We start from the raw sequence: 17,198 nt of genomic DNA, 5'->3' as shown, positions 1-17,198 counted from the left end.
TGATTTGTACACCCCGTTCACAGCAGCTCTTATAACTAAAATGTGGGAACATGACAAGGATCCATCAGCAGCTGAATGGAGAAACAGAACATGTCCAGCCACAAAATGGAAAATTATTTCCAGCCTTAAAAAGGAAGGAAATGTTGATAGACGCGCATGGATGAACCTTGAGGGCATCATGCTAAAGGCAAGAAGCCAGTCAGGATAGAGATTGTAGGATTCTCCCTCCGTGAGGCCCTAGAGCAGTCAGATTCCCAGAGACAGAAACTAGAATGGTGGGTGCCACGGCTGAGGGAGGGAGAAGTGGGGAGTGAGGTCTACTTTGGAAAGATGAAAAAGTTCTGGAGATGGCCAGTGGTGATAGTTGTACAACAATGTAAATGTACTTAATGTCACAGAACTGTCTGTTTTTAAATGGTTAAAGTGGTAAATTTTATATGTATTTTACCAAACTTTTAAAAACACAAAGAAAAAGAAAATGGAAAAGGAAGAACAGCTGTTTTAGAAGGTGGAGCATGTGGACCACAAACGGTAAATCCTGGGCCGATGGTGGGAAACGGAAAAGCTGAAGCAGGCAGCAAACCCTTAGAAGCTCACAAATGCTTCTAGCAAAGGGGGAAGAGGGTGACCCTGAAGCTGGAAACAAAGGATTGGTTAAAACTGCTTAAGAAGCAAAGGAGTCCAGGCGCGGTGGCTCAAGCCTGTCATCCCAGCACTTTGGGAGGCGGAGGCCGGTGGATCACTGAGGCCAAGAGTTCAAGACCAGCCTGGCCAACATGGTGAGACCCCATCTTTACTAAAAATACAAAAATTAGTCGGGCATGGTGGTGGGCGCCTGTAATCCCAGGCACTCGGGAGGCTGAGGCAGGAGAATCACTTGAACCCAGGAGGCGGAGGTTGCAGTGAGCTGAGATCTTGCCATTGCACTCCAGCCTGGGCAACAGAGCAAGACCGTTTCAAATTAATTAATTATGTCTTTTCTTTATCCCCAGACAGGGACTTCATTTCAAATAAATATTTCTTTTTTTTTTCCGGACAGGGTCTCACTGTATTGCCCAGGGAAGTGCAGTGGTTACGTCACTGCTCACTGTAGTCTCCACCTCGCAGGCTCGTGGGATCCTCCCACCTCAGCCTCCTGAGTAGCTGGGGCCACAGGCACTACCAAGCCCAGCTAATTTTTTTCTTAAGTTTTGTAGAGACAGGGTTTCACCATGTTGGCCAGGCTGATCTCGAACTCCTAGGCTCAAGTGATTCTCCCACCTTAGCCTCCCAAAGTGCCGGGATCACAGATGTAAGCCACCAAGCCTGGCCTCATATTTCTATATACTAGCAACAAATTATTAGAAGCTGATATTTTAAAATAACCATTTGCAATTGCATGTATTTATTTATTCTGAGACAGGGTCTCCGGGGTGGAGTACAGTCGCGTGTATTTATTTATTCTGAGACAGGGTCTCCAGGGTGGAGTACAGTCGCGTGTATTTATTTATTCTGAGACAGGGTCTCCAGGGTGGAGTACAGTCGCGTGTATTTATTTATTCTGAGACAGGGTCTCCAGGGTGGAGTACAGTCTCATGCATTTATTTATTCTGAGACAGCGACTCCAGGGTGGAGTACAGTCGCGTGTATTTATTTATTCTGAGACAGGGTCTCCAGGGTGGAGTACAGTCGCGTGTATTTATTTATTCTGAGACAGGGTCTCCAGGGTGGAGTACAGTCGCGTGTATTTATTTATTCTGAGACAGGGTGTCCAGGGTGGAGGACAGTCGCATGCATTTATTTATTCTGAGACAGGGTCTCCAGGGTGGAGGACAGTCGCGTGTATTTATTTATTCTGAGACAGGGTCTCCAGGGTGGAGGACAGTCGCGTGTATTTATTTATTCTGAGACAGGGTCTCCAGGGTGGAGTACAGTCGTGTGTATTTATTTATTCTGAGACAGGGTCTCCAGGGTGGAGTACAGCCGCGTGTATTTATTTATTCTGAGACAGGGTCTCCAGGGTGGAGGACAGTCGCGTGTATTTATTTATTCTGAGACAGGGTCTCCAGGGTGGAGTACAGTCGCGTGTATTTATTTATTCTGAGACAGGGTCTCCAGGGTGGAGTACAGTCGCGTGTATTTATTTATTCTGAGACAGGGTCTCCAGGGTGGAGTACAGTCGCGTGTATTTATTTATTCTGAGACAGGGTCTCCAGGGTGGAGGACAGTCGCGTGTATTTATTTATTCTGAGACAGGGTCTCCAGGGTGGAGTACAGTCGCGTGTATTTATTTATTCTGAGACAGGGTCTCCAGGGTGGAGTACAGTCGCGTGTATTTATTTATTCTGAGACAGGGTCTCCAGGGTGGAGTACAGTCGCGTGTATTTATTTATTCTGAGACAGGGTCTCCAGGGTGGAGGACAGTCGCGTGTATTTATTTATTCTGAGACAGGGTCTCCAGGGTGGAGTACAGTCGCGTGTATTTATTTATTCTGAGACAGGGTCTCCAGGGTGGAGTACAGTCGCGTGTATTTATTTATTCTGAGACAGGGTCTCCAGGGTGGAGTACAGTCGCGTGTATTTATTTATTCTGAGACAGGGTCTCCAGGGTGGAGTACAGTCGCGTGTATTTATTTATTCTGAGACAGGGTCTCCAGGGTGGAGTACAGTCGCGTGTATTTATTTATTCTGAGACAGGGTCTCCAGGGTGGAGTACAGTCGCATGCATTTATTTATTCTGAGACTCTGTGGCCCAGGGTGGTGCACAGTGGTATGATAGCTCACTGTAGCCTCCAACTCTTGGGCTCAAGCTATGATCCCCCTGCCTCAACATCTCGAGTAGCTAGGACAACAGGCCTGAGCCACCGCACCTGGCTAGTGTAATTTTTTTGGAGAGATGAAGTTTTGCAATGTTGCCCCATCTGATCTTTAACTCCTTGCCTCCAGTGATCCTTCTGCCTCAGCTTCTCTGTGCCTGCCTGCAGTAGCATTTTAAAATATGACATACTTAGAGATAGATCTGACAAAGGACATGTAAGACCTGTACAGTAAAAACTGCAAACCATTGCTGAAAGTAAAGCAGTAAAGTAGACGGACAGGTCTGCTGTGCTTATGAATCAGAAGGCAATACTGTTAGGCCATCAGTTCTACCAAATCGATGCATAGATTAAATCTGAACGCAAATTGCACTACATTTTTTTGTTTTAGAAATTGACAGGCTGATTCTGAAATGCATAGGAACTACAAAGGACCTAGAATAGCCAAAACCCCTTTGAAAAAATAGAGTTGGAGGACTTACACCACCTGACTTGTTATAAAGCTAGACTAACGAGAGTGTGGCACTAGCCTTGAGGTAGACAGTGGGTCAGTGCCACAGAGAGCAAGTTTAGAAACAGACCCATGGATGGATGAGCCAGCTTTGCACAGTGCTGCGAAGGCAACTTAGTGAAGAAAAGACAGTCTTTTCCTTCAACGATGCTGGGAAAACTGGATATCCAAATGCAAACAAAAGATGAATTTCAATGCATATTTTGAAGTGTACACAAAAAATAACTGCAAATGGATCACTCGTAAACCAAGATATAAAACCTAAAACTATAAAACTTCTGGAACAAAACAGGAGAAAATGCTTGCTTTCCTGAGGGAGGCAAAGATTTTTATATATAATTCCAAAAGTACTATCTATAAAAGAAAAACATGGATAAATTGGACTTCGTCAAAATTAAGTCTCCTACAAAAGACTGTTAAAAAAATGAGAAGATACACCAGTCACAGACACGCAAAGGGAGGAAGCCGGGGCGACTAACGGCGGTAGTGGAATCAAGTTAGAGGCCATGTTTAGCTCTGTATGTTTAGGAGACAGATGGCCACATACAGAAATATTTACAGATGTGCATGTGAACAGGAGTTAGCGTGCACACAGGGGCTTCCTCATTCTGTCAGCTGAGAGGACCTGCAAGCAGTGATTTCCTGGCAGCAGTAAGCACATCGCACACCCAGATCTTGGTTTCTAAATACCATTTTCCATGAAAACGATCCAGAGTTCCTCGGAGAAATGGGTGATTCCAGGGCTGGTGCGGGGCATATACGAGATGTAGTCAAAAGTGAGGAAGTGCCGGAGGTGGGGGTGACGCCTGTCACAGGGACACAGGGGCCAGCGGAAGGAGTTCCCAGTGGCCAAGGCTGGAGCAAGTTGAGCAACAAGATAAAGACCCATTGGATTATAACCCAAGTATAAAATAAAATCCATAAGTAGGCCAGGCGCAGTGGCTAACACCTGTAATCCCAGCACCTTGGGAGGCCGAGGTGGGTGGATCATTTGAGGTCAAGAGTTCAAGACCAGCCTGGCCAACATGGTGAAACCCCATCTCTACCAAAAGTACAAAAATTAGTCAGATGTGGTGCATGCCTGTAATTCCAACTACTCAGGAGGCTGAGGTGGGAATCTCTTGAACCCGGGAGGTGGAGGCTGCAGTGGGTGGAGGTTGCAGTGAGCCGAGATCGCACCACTCACTCCAGCCTGGGTGACACAGTGAGACCCTATCTCAAAAAGAAGAAAAAACTAAGTCCATACTGATATAAATGAGTAATTCAATAGGTAGTAATAGACAAATCTGTGCAGAATAATGACAAATAATTTACGTACATATCCACCCTCCAGGAGCTGGAGCCTAACTCCACCCCTCAGGTGTGGGCCGGGCATAGTGACTCCTCCTACAGAGTGTGGCACGGAGCAGGAGGAGGAGACGGTACCTCACAGGAGCCTGCCAGCCGTGACCTCAGCTAGGTCATCGAGGCCAGTGGCAACAGTGCGAAGTTACGCTGTGCAGAGCGGGAGCCAGACGCAGATCAGCCTGAGGGGAGCCCCCTCCTCTCTGACTGCAGCGCCTGGCTTGGGGCCAGCTGCCTTCGCCCACTTGTTTCTGTTGGTTTTCTGACCAGCAGGCAGGGGGCCCAGGCCATGGCCGCCCCAGCCTTGCTGCCAGCCAGAGGGCAGAAGCTGCCTGCTCTCCTCCTGCTCCCCAGGCGCCTTCCCTGTGCTCTCCTCCTGCTCCCCAGGCGCCTTCCCTGTGCTCTCCTCCTGCTCCCCAGGCGCCTTCCCTGCACCTCCACTCACGCCAGCACAGGCACGGCAGCTTCCCAGCCCACACAGTGCTCAGAAGGGCCCCCGGCACCTCTCTGCCACTCACACAGCCACGTCCCCCCAGAAACGCTCAGCCCCCAGCTGCACAGGGTGAGCCCCCAACAGGCCCAGGGGCCTGCTCACCGGCCAAGTGCGGGAGCTGAGTGGGCGCTGGCTCCTGGCGTTTTGTTCTGTCGTCCTGATGGTTGTGTTTGCTCCCCAGTGACACAGCACATAAAAGAGCTCCTGGAAAGAAACACTAAGAAGAAGTCCAAATTGAGAAAGAAACCCAAGCCTTATGTTGAAGAGCCGGATGGTAGGGCCTCTCCCCGCAGCCCCTGGGCGCGGCGTCTGCACAGCTCTGCTCTCCAGCCTCGGCCGCCTGGCCTTCTCTTCTCTAACCGCTTCTGGGCGGGGGGGATGGGGCCACTAACCTCAGGTCTGTGGCCTCCTGAGCGAGCTGGAGGGCCCAGGTGACTGACTGGACCCCTGGAGCGGTCAAGCCTGTCCACACGTGTCTTGGTGGTGTCCAGAGCCATTTCCAACTTGCTTGCTGGGTTCTTGATGGGGTGGGGGCATGAGGACTTGCCGGCTGAGGGCTTCTGGAGGCGCCCCCAGGTGAGTGTTTGGGCCTGACCCCCACAGGGAAGTTTGCAGGTGGAGGGGTGTGTGGTGCCCTGCAGACAAGCACCCCTCAGTCCTGTCGTCCCGCCCAGGGCTGCCCCTGGGCCACAAGAGCCAAGCCTGGTGTTCAGAATCTGCAAGGAGTCGTCCCCTGCTTTGATGGTGGGCCCCTAGCACAGCCCCAGAAGCGGGGGGAGGGCTTCCCCACCCTCCCCACCCTCCCCACCAGCACCCTTCCCACCCACACTCTCACACAGCTTCCACCTCTCTACCTTCCCCCAGGCCCTGGCTCAGGAAAGCCCTGTGAACCCAGGGCTGTGCTCTCCCTTTTGAGAGCTACGCTGTCAGACCAAGTCAGCTCCACGCTCACACCCATGCACACACAGGCTTCCGGGGCCGTCCTCCCGACCCCTGCAGTGTGGTCCTGCCACAGTTAGTGCCTCACGCCCACTCATCTGTCTAGAGCTCCGCCACCACCTCTCTGCTCCACTTCCTTTGAGACCACTTGGCTTAGGCACCTCTTCCTCCAGGAAGCCATCCCTGACTGCATGCTGCCCATGCAGGCCCAGAACAGTGCCAGCGAGCTTTCTGTGGATGAGGTTTGCTTAGGGTCAACTCTGGGACCAGCAGGAGGCTACAGGGGCACGAAGGGCCCTCGTGGGGAATGCCAGGATGGCATCTGCTGGGCTAGGGACTTGTTCTCACCCTGGCACCTCCAAGGCTGCCACCAGCAGGTCTGTGCCAGGGATCCCTGGCCCAGTCCTGAGTCACCCAGCCTGGCCTCACCCAGGACCCTGGGAGAAGAGGGCCGGCTGCAATGTAGGGGTGAGATTCCTGGCCACAGATGTCCTCAGACCACTCCATCTGGGGCAGCGTAGAAGGAGCTTTGCGCTCCTACCTGAGCTGGCGTCCGGTGCCCTGAGAGCTGGACCGACACTGCTGGCCATAAAAGCCTCCTGGCTGCAGCCAGGCGGAGCGGGGAGCAGACTCCCCTGTGCCTGGAGTGGAGCCCAGTGGGACATTGCGGCCCAGGGTGTGTCAGGTGGGGAGCGGGGTCAACACCAGGAGGCCCTGGCCACACCTGATGGCCTGGGAGACCTGTGACCTGGTCCCATAGGTCTAAGGTCCCCGGGGCAGGCCTGGCCCCCGAGCAGAGTAGCACAGGCCTTAGGAGAGCTGCTGCTGTTGGTGCCTCTGTGGGCAGCCGTCCCACCTGGGCTCACCTACAGCCGGAGGGGGATGGAGATGAGGGCTGAGGTCCAGGCAAGGCCAGATCAGGGCAGTGGGCTCAGAGCAGAGCACCCCACACAGGTGAGGGTCTTCCTGGGCTGGCGATGGGCACTGCCCACTCTCCCACTGCAGGTCAGCAGACACCTTGGTGCCTGGCCCTGTGCCTGAGGCAGCGTGAGTGCAGTCATCCCCAGCTTCCTAGACCTTAGGGCACAGGCAGCCTGACCCCCAGAGTGAAGTTGCAGGTGAAGTAGTGTGGCCTCAGTCCCTGGCCTATCCACTACAGTTGTGACACCGGCAGCTGCCTGCTGAGCACTGCAAGAGACAGGCGTTGTCACAGTCCCCATCCTACAGAGGAGTAAACTGAGGCACAGAGAGACTGCATTATGGTCACCATCAGCTGAGAGGCGGTGGCCCCAGTGTATCCCAGTCACAGAGTGTTGGAGGGTGTCCCGGTCCCAAGCAGGCTCAGGCTGGGGTGTTTGTCCCACCAGGGGCCTGGGGACAGGAGATCAGGGCCTGTCTTCCCGCAGGGACAGCAAGCAGGAGGCCCAGCCCTGCCGTCTGCCCCAGGCCCCCCAGCCTAGTGACTACATGTCCCAGCTGCTGAGCTGAGGCCCTGGGTTTCTGCCGCCTTCCTGCAAAGCTCATTCCCTCCTTGCCTTCTTGAGGCTCTGAAGCCTGGGTCCGGTGTGCGTGGGCACCATCCATTCTAGAAAAACAAGGGTACCTCATAGCCTGCCCAGAGGGGCCCTTGGTTCCACGTGGTCCCACGCTGGAGGCTGGGGCCACATCCTCTGCCAAGACCTGTGGTCCCAAGGACCATGACAGATTTTCTAGGACCTAAACGTCTATGAAAAAAAAAATTCATTTTGGTTCCTCTAAAAAAGAGTCTCCTTAGCAGTCACATGTCAACTATTCTGTGATAATTAGAGATGGACTCAAGACACATGTGCACTTTTTTTAACCTGGTCCAAGGACCCCACGCCCTCAGCTGTCCACCAGAAACTGCTCCTTCAAAGAAGACAAAGGTGTTCCGACTGGGGGTCAGGATCCAGAGGCCCCCCTCACCCTGGCAGGCGGTAGGCGCTGGGCGCTGGGGCAGGTCTCATGTCCAGAAGCACAGGGTCCTGTCCATCTGTCCGAGGTCCGTGGCTCCCTTGGCCCCAGGCAGCTTCTCTTGGCGTGTTCTCTCATCTGCTTCTTTCCGACCTGGAGCAGGAAGGTGCCGCACCTTCCAGACCCAGCCTGGAAATCCTCTCCCCTCTAGCACCTTCCCCTGGGCCCTGTGTCTGGAGACTCCCCAGGCTGAGGTCCCTGAGTCCCTTCTGAGGTGCTGACTCAGGCACACTGCCCCTCCCCTCAGGGACCCTGCTGTCGGGCTGAGTTTTAGAAAGCCCCTCCCTTGAGAAAGGAGACTGGGCCCTCTCATTGCCGCCTCAGTCCTTCAGAAGAGCCCAGAGGTGGTACTTCAGGCCCAGGGCTGCAGCAGAGCTGGGCTCGCTGTGCAGAGAGCTCAGTGCCTGCCTCCCCCAGCACTGGCTGCGGGTGCTGGGTAGGTGGAAATGACTCCTCCAGGGGCTCCTGTCCACAGCCCAAAAGCCAGGGAGGGGCCTGAAGCAGAGAAGAGTCAAATACCTGGACAGCTCCCTGGGTCAGGCCCCGGGGAGGGAGCAGTGGGGTCTAGAGGCCCTCAGACCCAGGTCCTGCCCTTCCTGTTCCTGCGTGGCCGTAGGAGGGCAGGTGGAGCTGCCAGGGGGTTCCTCCCCAGCCTGTCCCTCTGCAGGTGGGGAAGTGCTCCTTGGGTCTCTGCTTTAAAGGACACTGCCTGGGAGAGTGTGAGGACCTGCTGTGCTGGGCAGGGGGTGACCGGGGCAAGGCCAGCCCAGCCCCCCAGGGCCCTCGAAGGAGCTGTGTCTGCTCACCCCTCTCCTGGCCACACACCCACACACCCACACCAGGCTGATCAGGCCCCATTCCTTTCCAGGGGTGGCGATAAGCACGTATGCCAAGTACTGTTACCACAAGCTACAGAAGGCAGCCTTGACCGGGGCCAAGAAGGTACGGGTGCACCTGGGGGGCCGGGGAGGGCAGGCGGGGACACAGAGACCCTTGGTGCACAGCCCCAGGAGCCCCGCCTGCAGTTTGGTATGGGGCAGCAGTGCAGAGGGTGCCACATGGAGCCCGCCTAGGCGGGTGGCGGGGTACGCTAGGCCGACCCCGTGTTCTGGGCTGCACCCTCCCCCGGGGGCTCTTCCCGGGCCCGGACCCCCAGCTCAGGAGCAAGGCAGGCAACGGGCTCAGTCACACCGCACCACAGGACCCCGTTCCCTGGACCTGTCCCAAGAGCCTGGCCCCTTCCCCACGTCCTCTTCTCTCTGATGCACTGCTCCCCTCCCCAGGGCTCTCAGCCCTGCCACAGACTTCTGGAAGTTTCACCCCAGCTCAGCTAGCTTGCCCTCTGCTGTGCTCCCCAACAGCCCTGGCCGGCCCAGGACTCACTCCCACCTTCCCAAGGGCCCCTGCAAGCTGGTGCTGTAGACGGTGACTCTGGCCAGGGAGCTGGGCTTGTCCGTAGCTCTAGTTGGAGCCAGGAGTTCACAGGGATGAGAGGAGGGGGAGGCAGAGCCAGGGGCAGCCCAGGAGGAGTTAGGGTTTGGGGGGGCGAGGAGGGCTGGTCCAGGGATGGACAGTGGCCTGGGGAAACACCACACTCGGACCCAGGTGTGTGGGGCAGGAACTCTGAAGAGCGCCACCCACCTATGTTCATGGGAAAGAGGACAACCGGGGTGGCGGGGGCTCCTGAGGATGGCCAGGCCAGACCAGGACGGAGCCTCTGTCTTCACAGGGGCTGAAGAAGCCCAACGTGGAGGAGATCCGGCATGCCAAGAACGCCGTGTTCAGCCCGTCCATGTTCGGCAGCGCACTGCAGGAGGTCATGGGCATGCAGAGAGAGCGCTACCCCGAGCGCCAGCTGCCCTGGGTGCAGACACGGCTCTCTGAGGAGGTGCTGGCGCTCAACGGTGACCAGACAGAGGGCATCTTCAGGTGCCACGGCAACCCCGGGCGCCGGGTGTGGGGGCCACAGCCATGTGTCCACCATGCATCTCTGGCATGCAGGGGCCATTAAGCCTCAGGCCCACTGGGCTGCTTCCGCACCCCTACCTGAGAGCAGATGGAAGGGTGGGGCCACAGTGTGGAAGCTGACCCCGAGGGTGTGCAGGCCAGGAGAGAGGGCAGGACCCATTCCAAAGAGGCAGCACAGCCAGCCAGGGAGGGCGCCCCTGCAGAGATGGCCACCAGGGGTCCAGAGCGTGCTTGGACACCAGCCATGGGTAGCCTGGGGTGTGAGCCTCAGATGACAGGCAGCCCTTGTCTGTGAACAGGGATGGCACAGGGTGCCACCCGCTCCCATGACTCACCTGTCAGGGCAAGGGGTACCCAGGCCCCAGGAGGGCAGCTGGGGAAACTGAGGCTTGCAGGTTGAGCCCCAGTGGCCCTTTGGTGAGGGCATCCACCCAGGGAGCCAGTAGGGGTCCAGGGAGGGACGGTTGCCTGGGGAAGCACCACACTCAGACCCAGGTGTGTGGGGCAGGAATCCTGAAGAGTGCCACCCACCCATGTTCGTGGGAAAGAGGCCAACCGGGGTGGCGGGGGGTCCTGAGGTTTTGCTCCCCTCCCCGGGTCAGGAGGGGCCTACCGGAGGGAGTGTCCAGGCGGAATCATGAAGCCACAGCGCAGGCTCCTGTTGCCTGAGACCTGCCCTGTGCCCTGCAGGGTCCCTGGGGACATTGACGAGGTGAATGCCCTGAAGCTGCAGGTGGACCAGTGGAAGGTGCCCACAGGCCTGGAAGACCCCCACGTCCCTGGTGAGTCCCCCACACGCTGCAGCAGAGCGGGCCTGGCTCAGGTAGTGGTTCTCAAGGGGCCCCTGTCTCCTCCTCTGGGGTCCACCCTGATCCTGTCCAGTGATGTGATGGCTTCCCAGTCACTTCTAGCACATCCTCCCTTCTGCCCATTGGACAGTCTCCCCAGGTGTCTGCGGGGCACCCCGAGGCCTACCTGTGCAATGCAGCCCACTCCCCACCTGCTGCTCTCTGCCCTGTGCCCTTCCGCCATGCCCACTCCCCACCTGCTGCTCTCTGCCCTGTGCCCTTCTGCCGTGCCTGCTATGTCTAGCCCACTCCCCACCTGCTGCTCTCTGCCCTGTGCCCTTCTGCCGTGCCTGCTATGTCTAGCCCACTCCCCACCTGCTGCTCGCTGCCCTTCTGCTGTGCCTGCTGTGTCCAGTCCACTTCCCACCTGCTGCTCTCTGCCCTGTGCCCTTCAGCTGTGCCTGCTGTGCAGACACCCCCTCACGGTGGCTACACAGACTCCTCCTGAGAAAAATCCTGTTTTGCACGTCTCTGCTGGCATGACCCATGCCTCCAGGATCAAGTTCAGGCCCCTAGGAGCTGAAAGGCCCTCTGGGGTCAGGGCCTAGCCTGGCCAGATGGGCCCTGTCCAGAATGAGCTGGCCCTCCCAGCCTGTCCCCCACAGCACCCCTCCATGCGTGTCCGCCACGGGACCCCATTTGGCCCAGGGGTGCCCGCCGAGCAGGCCCGCTGAGCCCCGTGCTGTGTCCCCAGCGTCCCTGCTGAAGCTGTGGTACCGGGAGCTGGAGGAGCCCCTGATCCCGCACGAGTTCTACGAGCAGTGCATCGCGCACTACGACAGCCCCGAGGCGGCGGTGGCCGTGGTGCACGCGCTGCCTCGCATCAACCGCATGGTGCTGTGCTACCTCATCCGCTTCCTGCAGGTACTTCCCTCCCCGGGGGTCCCCGCTGCTTTCCCCTCCCCGCCCCGCCCCCGCCCCTCCGCGCCCACCCTCGCTCCTCCACCAGGTCTTCGTGCAGCCGGCCAACGTCGCGGTCACCAAGATGGATGTGAGCAACCTGGCCATGGTGATGGCGCCCAACTGCCTGCGCTGCCAGTCCGACGACCCGCGCGTCATCTTCGAGAACACCCGCAAGGAGATGTCCTTCCTGCGGGTGCTCATCCAGCACCTGGACACCAGCTTCATGGAGGGTGTGCTGTAGCGGGGGCGCCCGGGGACAGGAGGGATGTCCTGCCGCCCCCAGCCAGGCCGAACTCCGCACTCGCTCTCCCGGCAGAGGGGCCAGAATCGCCCGGCCCAGCCCTGGAGCCCCCTCCACTCCCCCAGGCCCCTGGCCCCGGCGCTCCCCACGTCTTCTGCCTGGTCTGAGGGTGCAGCCAGGGCACAGCAGCGGCGGGGAGGGCGCCTCTGGCCCCCCACCTCACGGCCAGTTCCCGCGGGCACCGCCTCGCCCTCCGCTGGCCGCGGGTCAGCTCCGAGAAAGTGCCTTCTGTGTCCTGGAGCCGAGCGACACTGCCTCCTTGGGGCCGGGCTGCCTCCCTGTGGCTCCTGCGCGCCCTGGCCTGGGCCTTGCCCAGCCGCCCCCGTCTCTCCTTCCCTTTCTCCTGTCCTCGTCCTGGCCTGCAGCTCTTCCCAGCCCCGAGAGAGCTTCCCGACCTGTCCCCACCTCCTCTCCCTCCCTCGGCCCGTGGTCCCCAGCTGGTGACTGCTCAGGAGTTTGGGGGCTCCAGGACAGTGGGCCCGGGGCCTGGCAGGCTCTCGGTGGGTGGGGTGGGGGCCCCCAAACCAAAGTCCTCTGGGGTAGGGAGCAGGGCTGGGCAGGCATTCTGGGGGCAGGGTGGGGGAGGGGCGAGAGTATTTTTTTCTTCGTGTAACTGTAAATCCAGAATCTATCCTGCATCGCAGCCCACCGTGTATAAAGATATAAATAGAGGGAAAGATATAAGAACTAAATTTGCTAATGACATAGTTTTAACCTAAATGCTATTTATTTCTGAGCCGTCCCCGTCCTCCGTGCAGAGCAAGTTGAGGTCATTCTTTTCTTCTCCGATCTTTTTTCTTGGCTTCTGACCAAAAACCAAGCTCTACCCCATCCCCATCCCAGACCTGCAGGAGACGAGCGAGCGGGAAGGCGCCGGGCCCGGGACTGTCTGTTCTCGGGGCCAGAGCTGCTGGGGGACCGAGTTTGTACATTTTCCATTTTGGAATTTTGAGTTCCAATTGTTGTAAAACTTAATTTCTCCCCAGTTTTTATATATATATTTTTTAGAGTTCCGTTTTTATTTATTAAAAACAAAAGTCCCAGCCCTGCCGAGGCCTGGGCGGCGTCCTCAGTCGGGTGGTCCCGGGGCCTTTGCGGTCCCGCCCGGCTGAGACGCTCGCCCCGACGCATGGACCCGAGAGGCGACGACACGAGTGAATAAAGTGCACATGGACCCTGCGCCTCCTCCTGTTCCTTGTGCGCGCGGCCGGGGGCGGGAAGAGACGCGGGGCGGACCGGAAGAGGCGTCGCCGGCACACGCCTCTCGGAAGGCCAGGGCGGGCGAGCCCCGGAGGCCCGAGGGAGAGGGAAGAGCACCGGGCCCGGGTAGCGGAGGCGGGCGCCGCCGGAACGCGAAGCGCGGGGCTGCTGCGGGCGGGCGCGAGTTCGCGCAGCACCGCCCCCGGCGTGACCTGCTGGTCGCTTCCGGCGCGGGAGAAGAATGTGGCCGCCGTGCGGGACGCTCCGGACCCTGGCCTTGGCGCGGTCGCGGGGAGCCCGGGCCTGCAGCGGGGATGGGGGCGTTTCCTACACGCAGGGTCAGAGTCCGGAGCCGCGGACCCGCGAGTATTTCTACTACGTGGACCACCAGGGCCAGGTGGGCGGGGGCAGGGCCGTTGCTCGAGGGGCGGGGCCGGGAGAGGTCTCTGGGCGGGGCCGGAGGCGTGGGTCTGTGGGCGGGACCGTTGCTCGAGGGGCGGGGCCGGGGGGACGTCTCAGTGGGTGGGTGGGCAACCTCGACTCCTCAGAGCTGGAGGAGAGCGCGCTGGAAAGACGGGGAGCTGGGTCGGTCCGGGCCGAGGCTCCTACATGGGCCGCGTCCCTGCTGCGTTGTGCAGCTCCGGACTCTCCTACAAGTCCCCAGCCCCGGCGCTGACTTCTCGCCGCTGCCAGGGAGACACCCGGGCCGCCCCGCCTTTTTTGGGAAGCCCTGTCAAAGGCAGCTGCATGTCCGGGAGGCAGCAGGCCAGGTAGTCTCCGCGGAGGAGGTGGTACAACTGATTACAAACTTGAAAAGAGGGAAAAGGTGCGGGAAAGAATTGGCTGACCAGGGAGCAGAGGTGCGCATAGATGCGGATAAGTCGGCAGGGCCCCCAGGTTTACCTTCCACGCGCCTCCCTGCATGCGGCGTGCACAGACAAGCAGGAAAAGTGGGCTCGGGCCGGTTCAGGACCTCCCGAGCTTCAGGACCTCCCGAGCTTCCCCGCCCCCACCTGCACGCTGGGACTTATCACGGCCTGGCCCTCTATCTGCAGCTTTTCCTGGATGATTCCAAAATGAAGAATTTCATCACCTGCTTCAAAGGTAATGCTGTGCCTCCCTCTCCAGCCCCTTCTTTCTCCCTTCCGGGCAGCCCCTGATGGGCTCCCCGACAATGCCGACGGGCCCAGAGCACCAAGGAGTGGGCGTCCTGCGCTTAGGAGCCCCGCTGAGTGAGGCCAGGCAAACCTCTTACCGTCGGCGCCTGCCCTCGGTATGGTCCTGGGCCCGGAGGCCTTGGGAGCCCAGCGCGCTGAATACCCGCGCCCTTCATCCCCCAGACCCGCAGTTCCTGGTCACCTTCTTCTCCCGCCTGAGACCCAACCGCAGCGGGCGCTACGAGGCCGCTTTCCCCTTCCTCTCGCCCTGCGGCAGAGAGCGCAACTTCCTGCGCTGCGAGGACCGGCCGGTGGTCTTCACGCACCTGCTGACGGCGGACCACGGGCCTCCGCGCCTCTCCTACTGCGGCGGTGGCGAGGCCCTGGCCGTGCCCTTCGAGCCGGCGCGCCTGCTGCCCCTGGCCGCCAACGGGCGCCTGTACCACCCGGCGCCGGAGCGTGCGGGCGGCGTGGGCCTGGTGCGCTCCGCCCTGGCCTTCGAGCTCAGCGCCTGCTTCGAGTACGGGCCCGGCGCGCCAGCGCTGCCCTCGCACGTGCGCTGGCAGGGCCGCCGCCTCGCCCTCACTATGGACCTGGCCCCGCTGCTGCTCGCGGCTCGGCCGCCCTGAGCGGGGCCAAGGGAAAGGCGGGAGGCCGCGGGCGCCTCTCGCCCCGCTCCCCCGGGACTCCACGCCCCGGAAAGCCCGCGCCACACGGGCTCGCGGCAGCCTAGTGCGCCTGCGCGCTCTGGGCCCCGCTCCCCCCTGTCCGGCGCTGTCCTTGGTGCTGCCGCGGCCTGGCCCTCCCGGACCCCCCGCTCCCCACGGCGCGCGCCCCCCGCGCACCCGACTCCGGCGCCCTCCGGATTGGCCCGCGCTCGAGACGTCAGGCCCTGGCGGCGGCCGCGGGGCTCTGATGCGCGTGCGCGAGCGTCCCCCGCCCCCTCCCAGCCCGGCCGCTGCTCGGGCCCGGCCGCCACCTGCACGGCGGGAGAGCCGCTCGCCGCGGGAGCGTCAGGTGAGGGGACGCCCGACCCAAAGTCACCAGGCGTGGGGGCGCTGGGGGATCGGGGACCATCCCGGCTCTGACCCTGGTGCGCTCCGAGAAGGGCGTGGGTCCTGGAGGGGGATGGGGAACGCGGAGGCCACACCCTCCCTAAGCCCGGCCGAAAATCGACCGGCGCTCGTGGGTAGCAGAGGAGGCCGTGGGGGATACAGGCACCGGGTCGCAGCGCTGCAGAGGTGCGCAAGGGCCGCCCAAAGACCAGCTTGGGCCTCGCACTGCGCCCGAGGCAGACACAGGGCGTTCCATCCTCTTCCCTCCCCCCTCCCGCACAGAGGGGCGCCCAGGAGGCAGTGACAGTCGTCGCGGAATCCTGCGTGTGACACCCCGCCCCTGCCCAGCGGATTAGGGGGTTGTCCTCTGGTAAAAGGATTTCTGGGCTTCTTCCAGCCTGGGGTCCTCATCCCTGCCCTGGCAGGCCCTTCTACACCGATCTGCATCTAGTGGGGGGTCAGCGTGAGCAGCAGCGCCGTGAGTTCTGAGGTCAAGAACCTTCTCCACTTGAGAAACCTTCCTGGGGGAGGCTGACTGGGCCAGGCCTGGAGCCACGTACCAACACTTTATACCCAGGGGAATGGATCCCAAGGGCCCAGATAACGCCCCCAACTTCTTGGGGTTCACACGCATCCTGAGACATCTGGGAACTGCCTCTGCCTGGGCCGAAGCTATTCCATTAAAACTTTATTGCTGTGCTTACTTATTTCTAGTGACTTTAAATAATCATGTGAGTTACAATTTAGGGCAAGATTTAAACAAACACCAAGGCCACTTGGTCCTGTCCCTTTCCACATGACTCGAAAGGAGGAAGAGCTGATGGACAGGCAAATGTTTGGGGAGCCGGCCAGATGAGGCTGGGAGACAGGACACCCGCAGCCCTGTTTTCCCTGGCTTCGGGTGGGCTGGCTGGCTTAGCCCAGATCCCTACTTTTAAAACTGGGCTCCTTGTTCCTGAAACCAGACCCCAGCCTTCCCATTTCTTTATGACAAGTACATGCATATGGTCCCCCAGCAAACTCCCTGCTCCTTGCTGATCTCAGAGGTCACACTGCTCCCAGAGCCCACTTGGGAAGCCACACCAGAAACCCAGTTGGTGGCCCAAGGTGTCCCCTGTCCCACCCCAGCTTTCCCAGGGCCCCATCTATCCCCAAAGACAGGACACCTTTCTGGGGACCGGCATGGGAAGCACAGAACCATGGCTCCTGAACCGAATTTCCTATTATTTTTCTCATCCCCCAATTCTCTGACAGGTTACCTGAGAAAAAGGCCCAATGCTAGTTAAGCTGGTCCCACCCCTAGGCCAGCAGGAGCAGGTGCTGGACAAAGCTGTGCCTTGACTTCCCTGGGGCTCGTAGCTCCTCTGAGGCCAGCTCTGCCCAGGCCCCCACAGGATAACAAAGAGGCGTGTCTGCCCAGAGCCTGCTCTCCCCCTCCTAGCCATGCTTGGGTAATGGGACCCCGGGCTTTGTCACCTAAGCAAAGTTCCCAAGCCATACCCTGTACTTCCAGCTTTTTGCACCCTAGAACCAAGCAGCAGCCACTTGCCTGGGGGTAGAGTCGGGGGCAGCAAGCGACACACATCCACGTCCTGAGCAGGAAGCTCCTGACCTACTGGGCATGGGTGGAGAAAGAGAAGGTGACAGGGTTGGGTGGCTCTCCCTACATGGTCACATCCTGTGAAGAGACTG

General features: G+C 59.4%; 2 protein-coding genes across 13 annotated transcripts in view; both read left to right on the top strand.

Annotated features, from left to right (window-relative positions):
• The window catches only part of ARHGAP39 (Rho GTPase activating protein 39), a 170,047-nt gene extending 156,774 nt beyond the window's left edge, over positions 1-13,273 (top strand). For 7 of the 10 annotated variants that reach the window (XM_055348586.2, XM_055348585.2, XM_063709635.1 and 4 more), the window contains 6 exons: positions 5,325-5,417; positions 8,943-9,016; positions 9,804-10,003; positions 10,733-10,824; positions 11,585-11,754; positions 11,840-13,273. In XM_055348586.2, coding sequence (XP_055204561.1) covers positions 5,325-5,417; positions 8,943-9,016; positions 9,804-10,003; positions 10,733-10,824; positions 11,585-11,754; positions 11,840-12,034 — 824 coding nt within the window. In that variant the 3' untranslated portion in view covers positions 12,035-13,273. Of the gene's footprint in view, positions 1-5,324; positions 5,418-8,942; positions 9,017-9,803; positions 10,004-10,732; positions 10,825-11,584 lie in introns of all 10 variants that reach the window. The other 3 variants (XM_063709638.1, XM_055348589.1, XM_063709634.1) reach the window with 2 other exon arrangements.
• Positions 13,274-13,339: 66 nt separating this feature from the next.
• Positions 13,340-16,209, top strand: C7H8orf82 (chromosome 7 C8orf82 homolog). Of its 3 annotated transcripts, none has more exons than XR_008667751.2 (4): positions 13,340-13,691; positions 14,350-14,398; positions 14,635-15,468; positions 15,904-16,209. XR_008667751.2 is itself a non-coding variant. In XM_055348612.2 (3 exons), the coding sequence occupies exons 1-3, from the start codon at positions 13,536-13,538 to the stop codon at positions 15,078-15,080; spliced, it is 651 nt and encodes a 216-aa protein (XP_055204587.1). In that variant the 5' UTR covers positions 13,340-13,535; the 3' UTR covers positions 15,081-16,209. The 3 variants fall into 3 exon arrangements, 1 of the variants encoding a protein (XP_055204587.1); XR_008667750.2 differs by having other exon boundaries at positions 15,789-16,209; XM_055348612.2 differs by having other exon boundaries at positions 14,635-16,209.
• Positions 16,210-17,198: the final 989 nt, after the last annotated feature.

The sequence above is a fragment of the Gorilla gorilla genome, chromosome 7 (assembly GCF_029281585.2).
Source record: "Gorilla gorilla gorilla isolate KB3781 chromosome 7, NHGRI_mGorGor1-v2.1_pri, whole genome shotgun sequence".
Taxonomy (NCBI): Eukaryota; Metazoa; Chordata; class Mammalia; order Primates; family Hominidae; genus Gorilla; species Gorilla gorilla.
The sequence above is the reverse complement of the archived record's forward strand: the minus strand, read 5'-3'. Positions and strand labels throughout refer to the sequence as shown.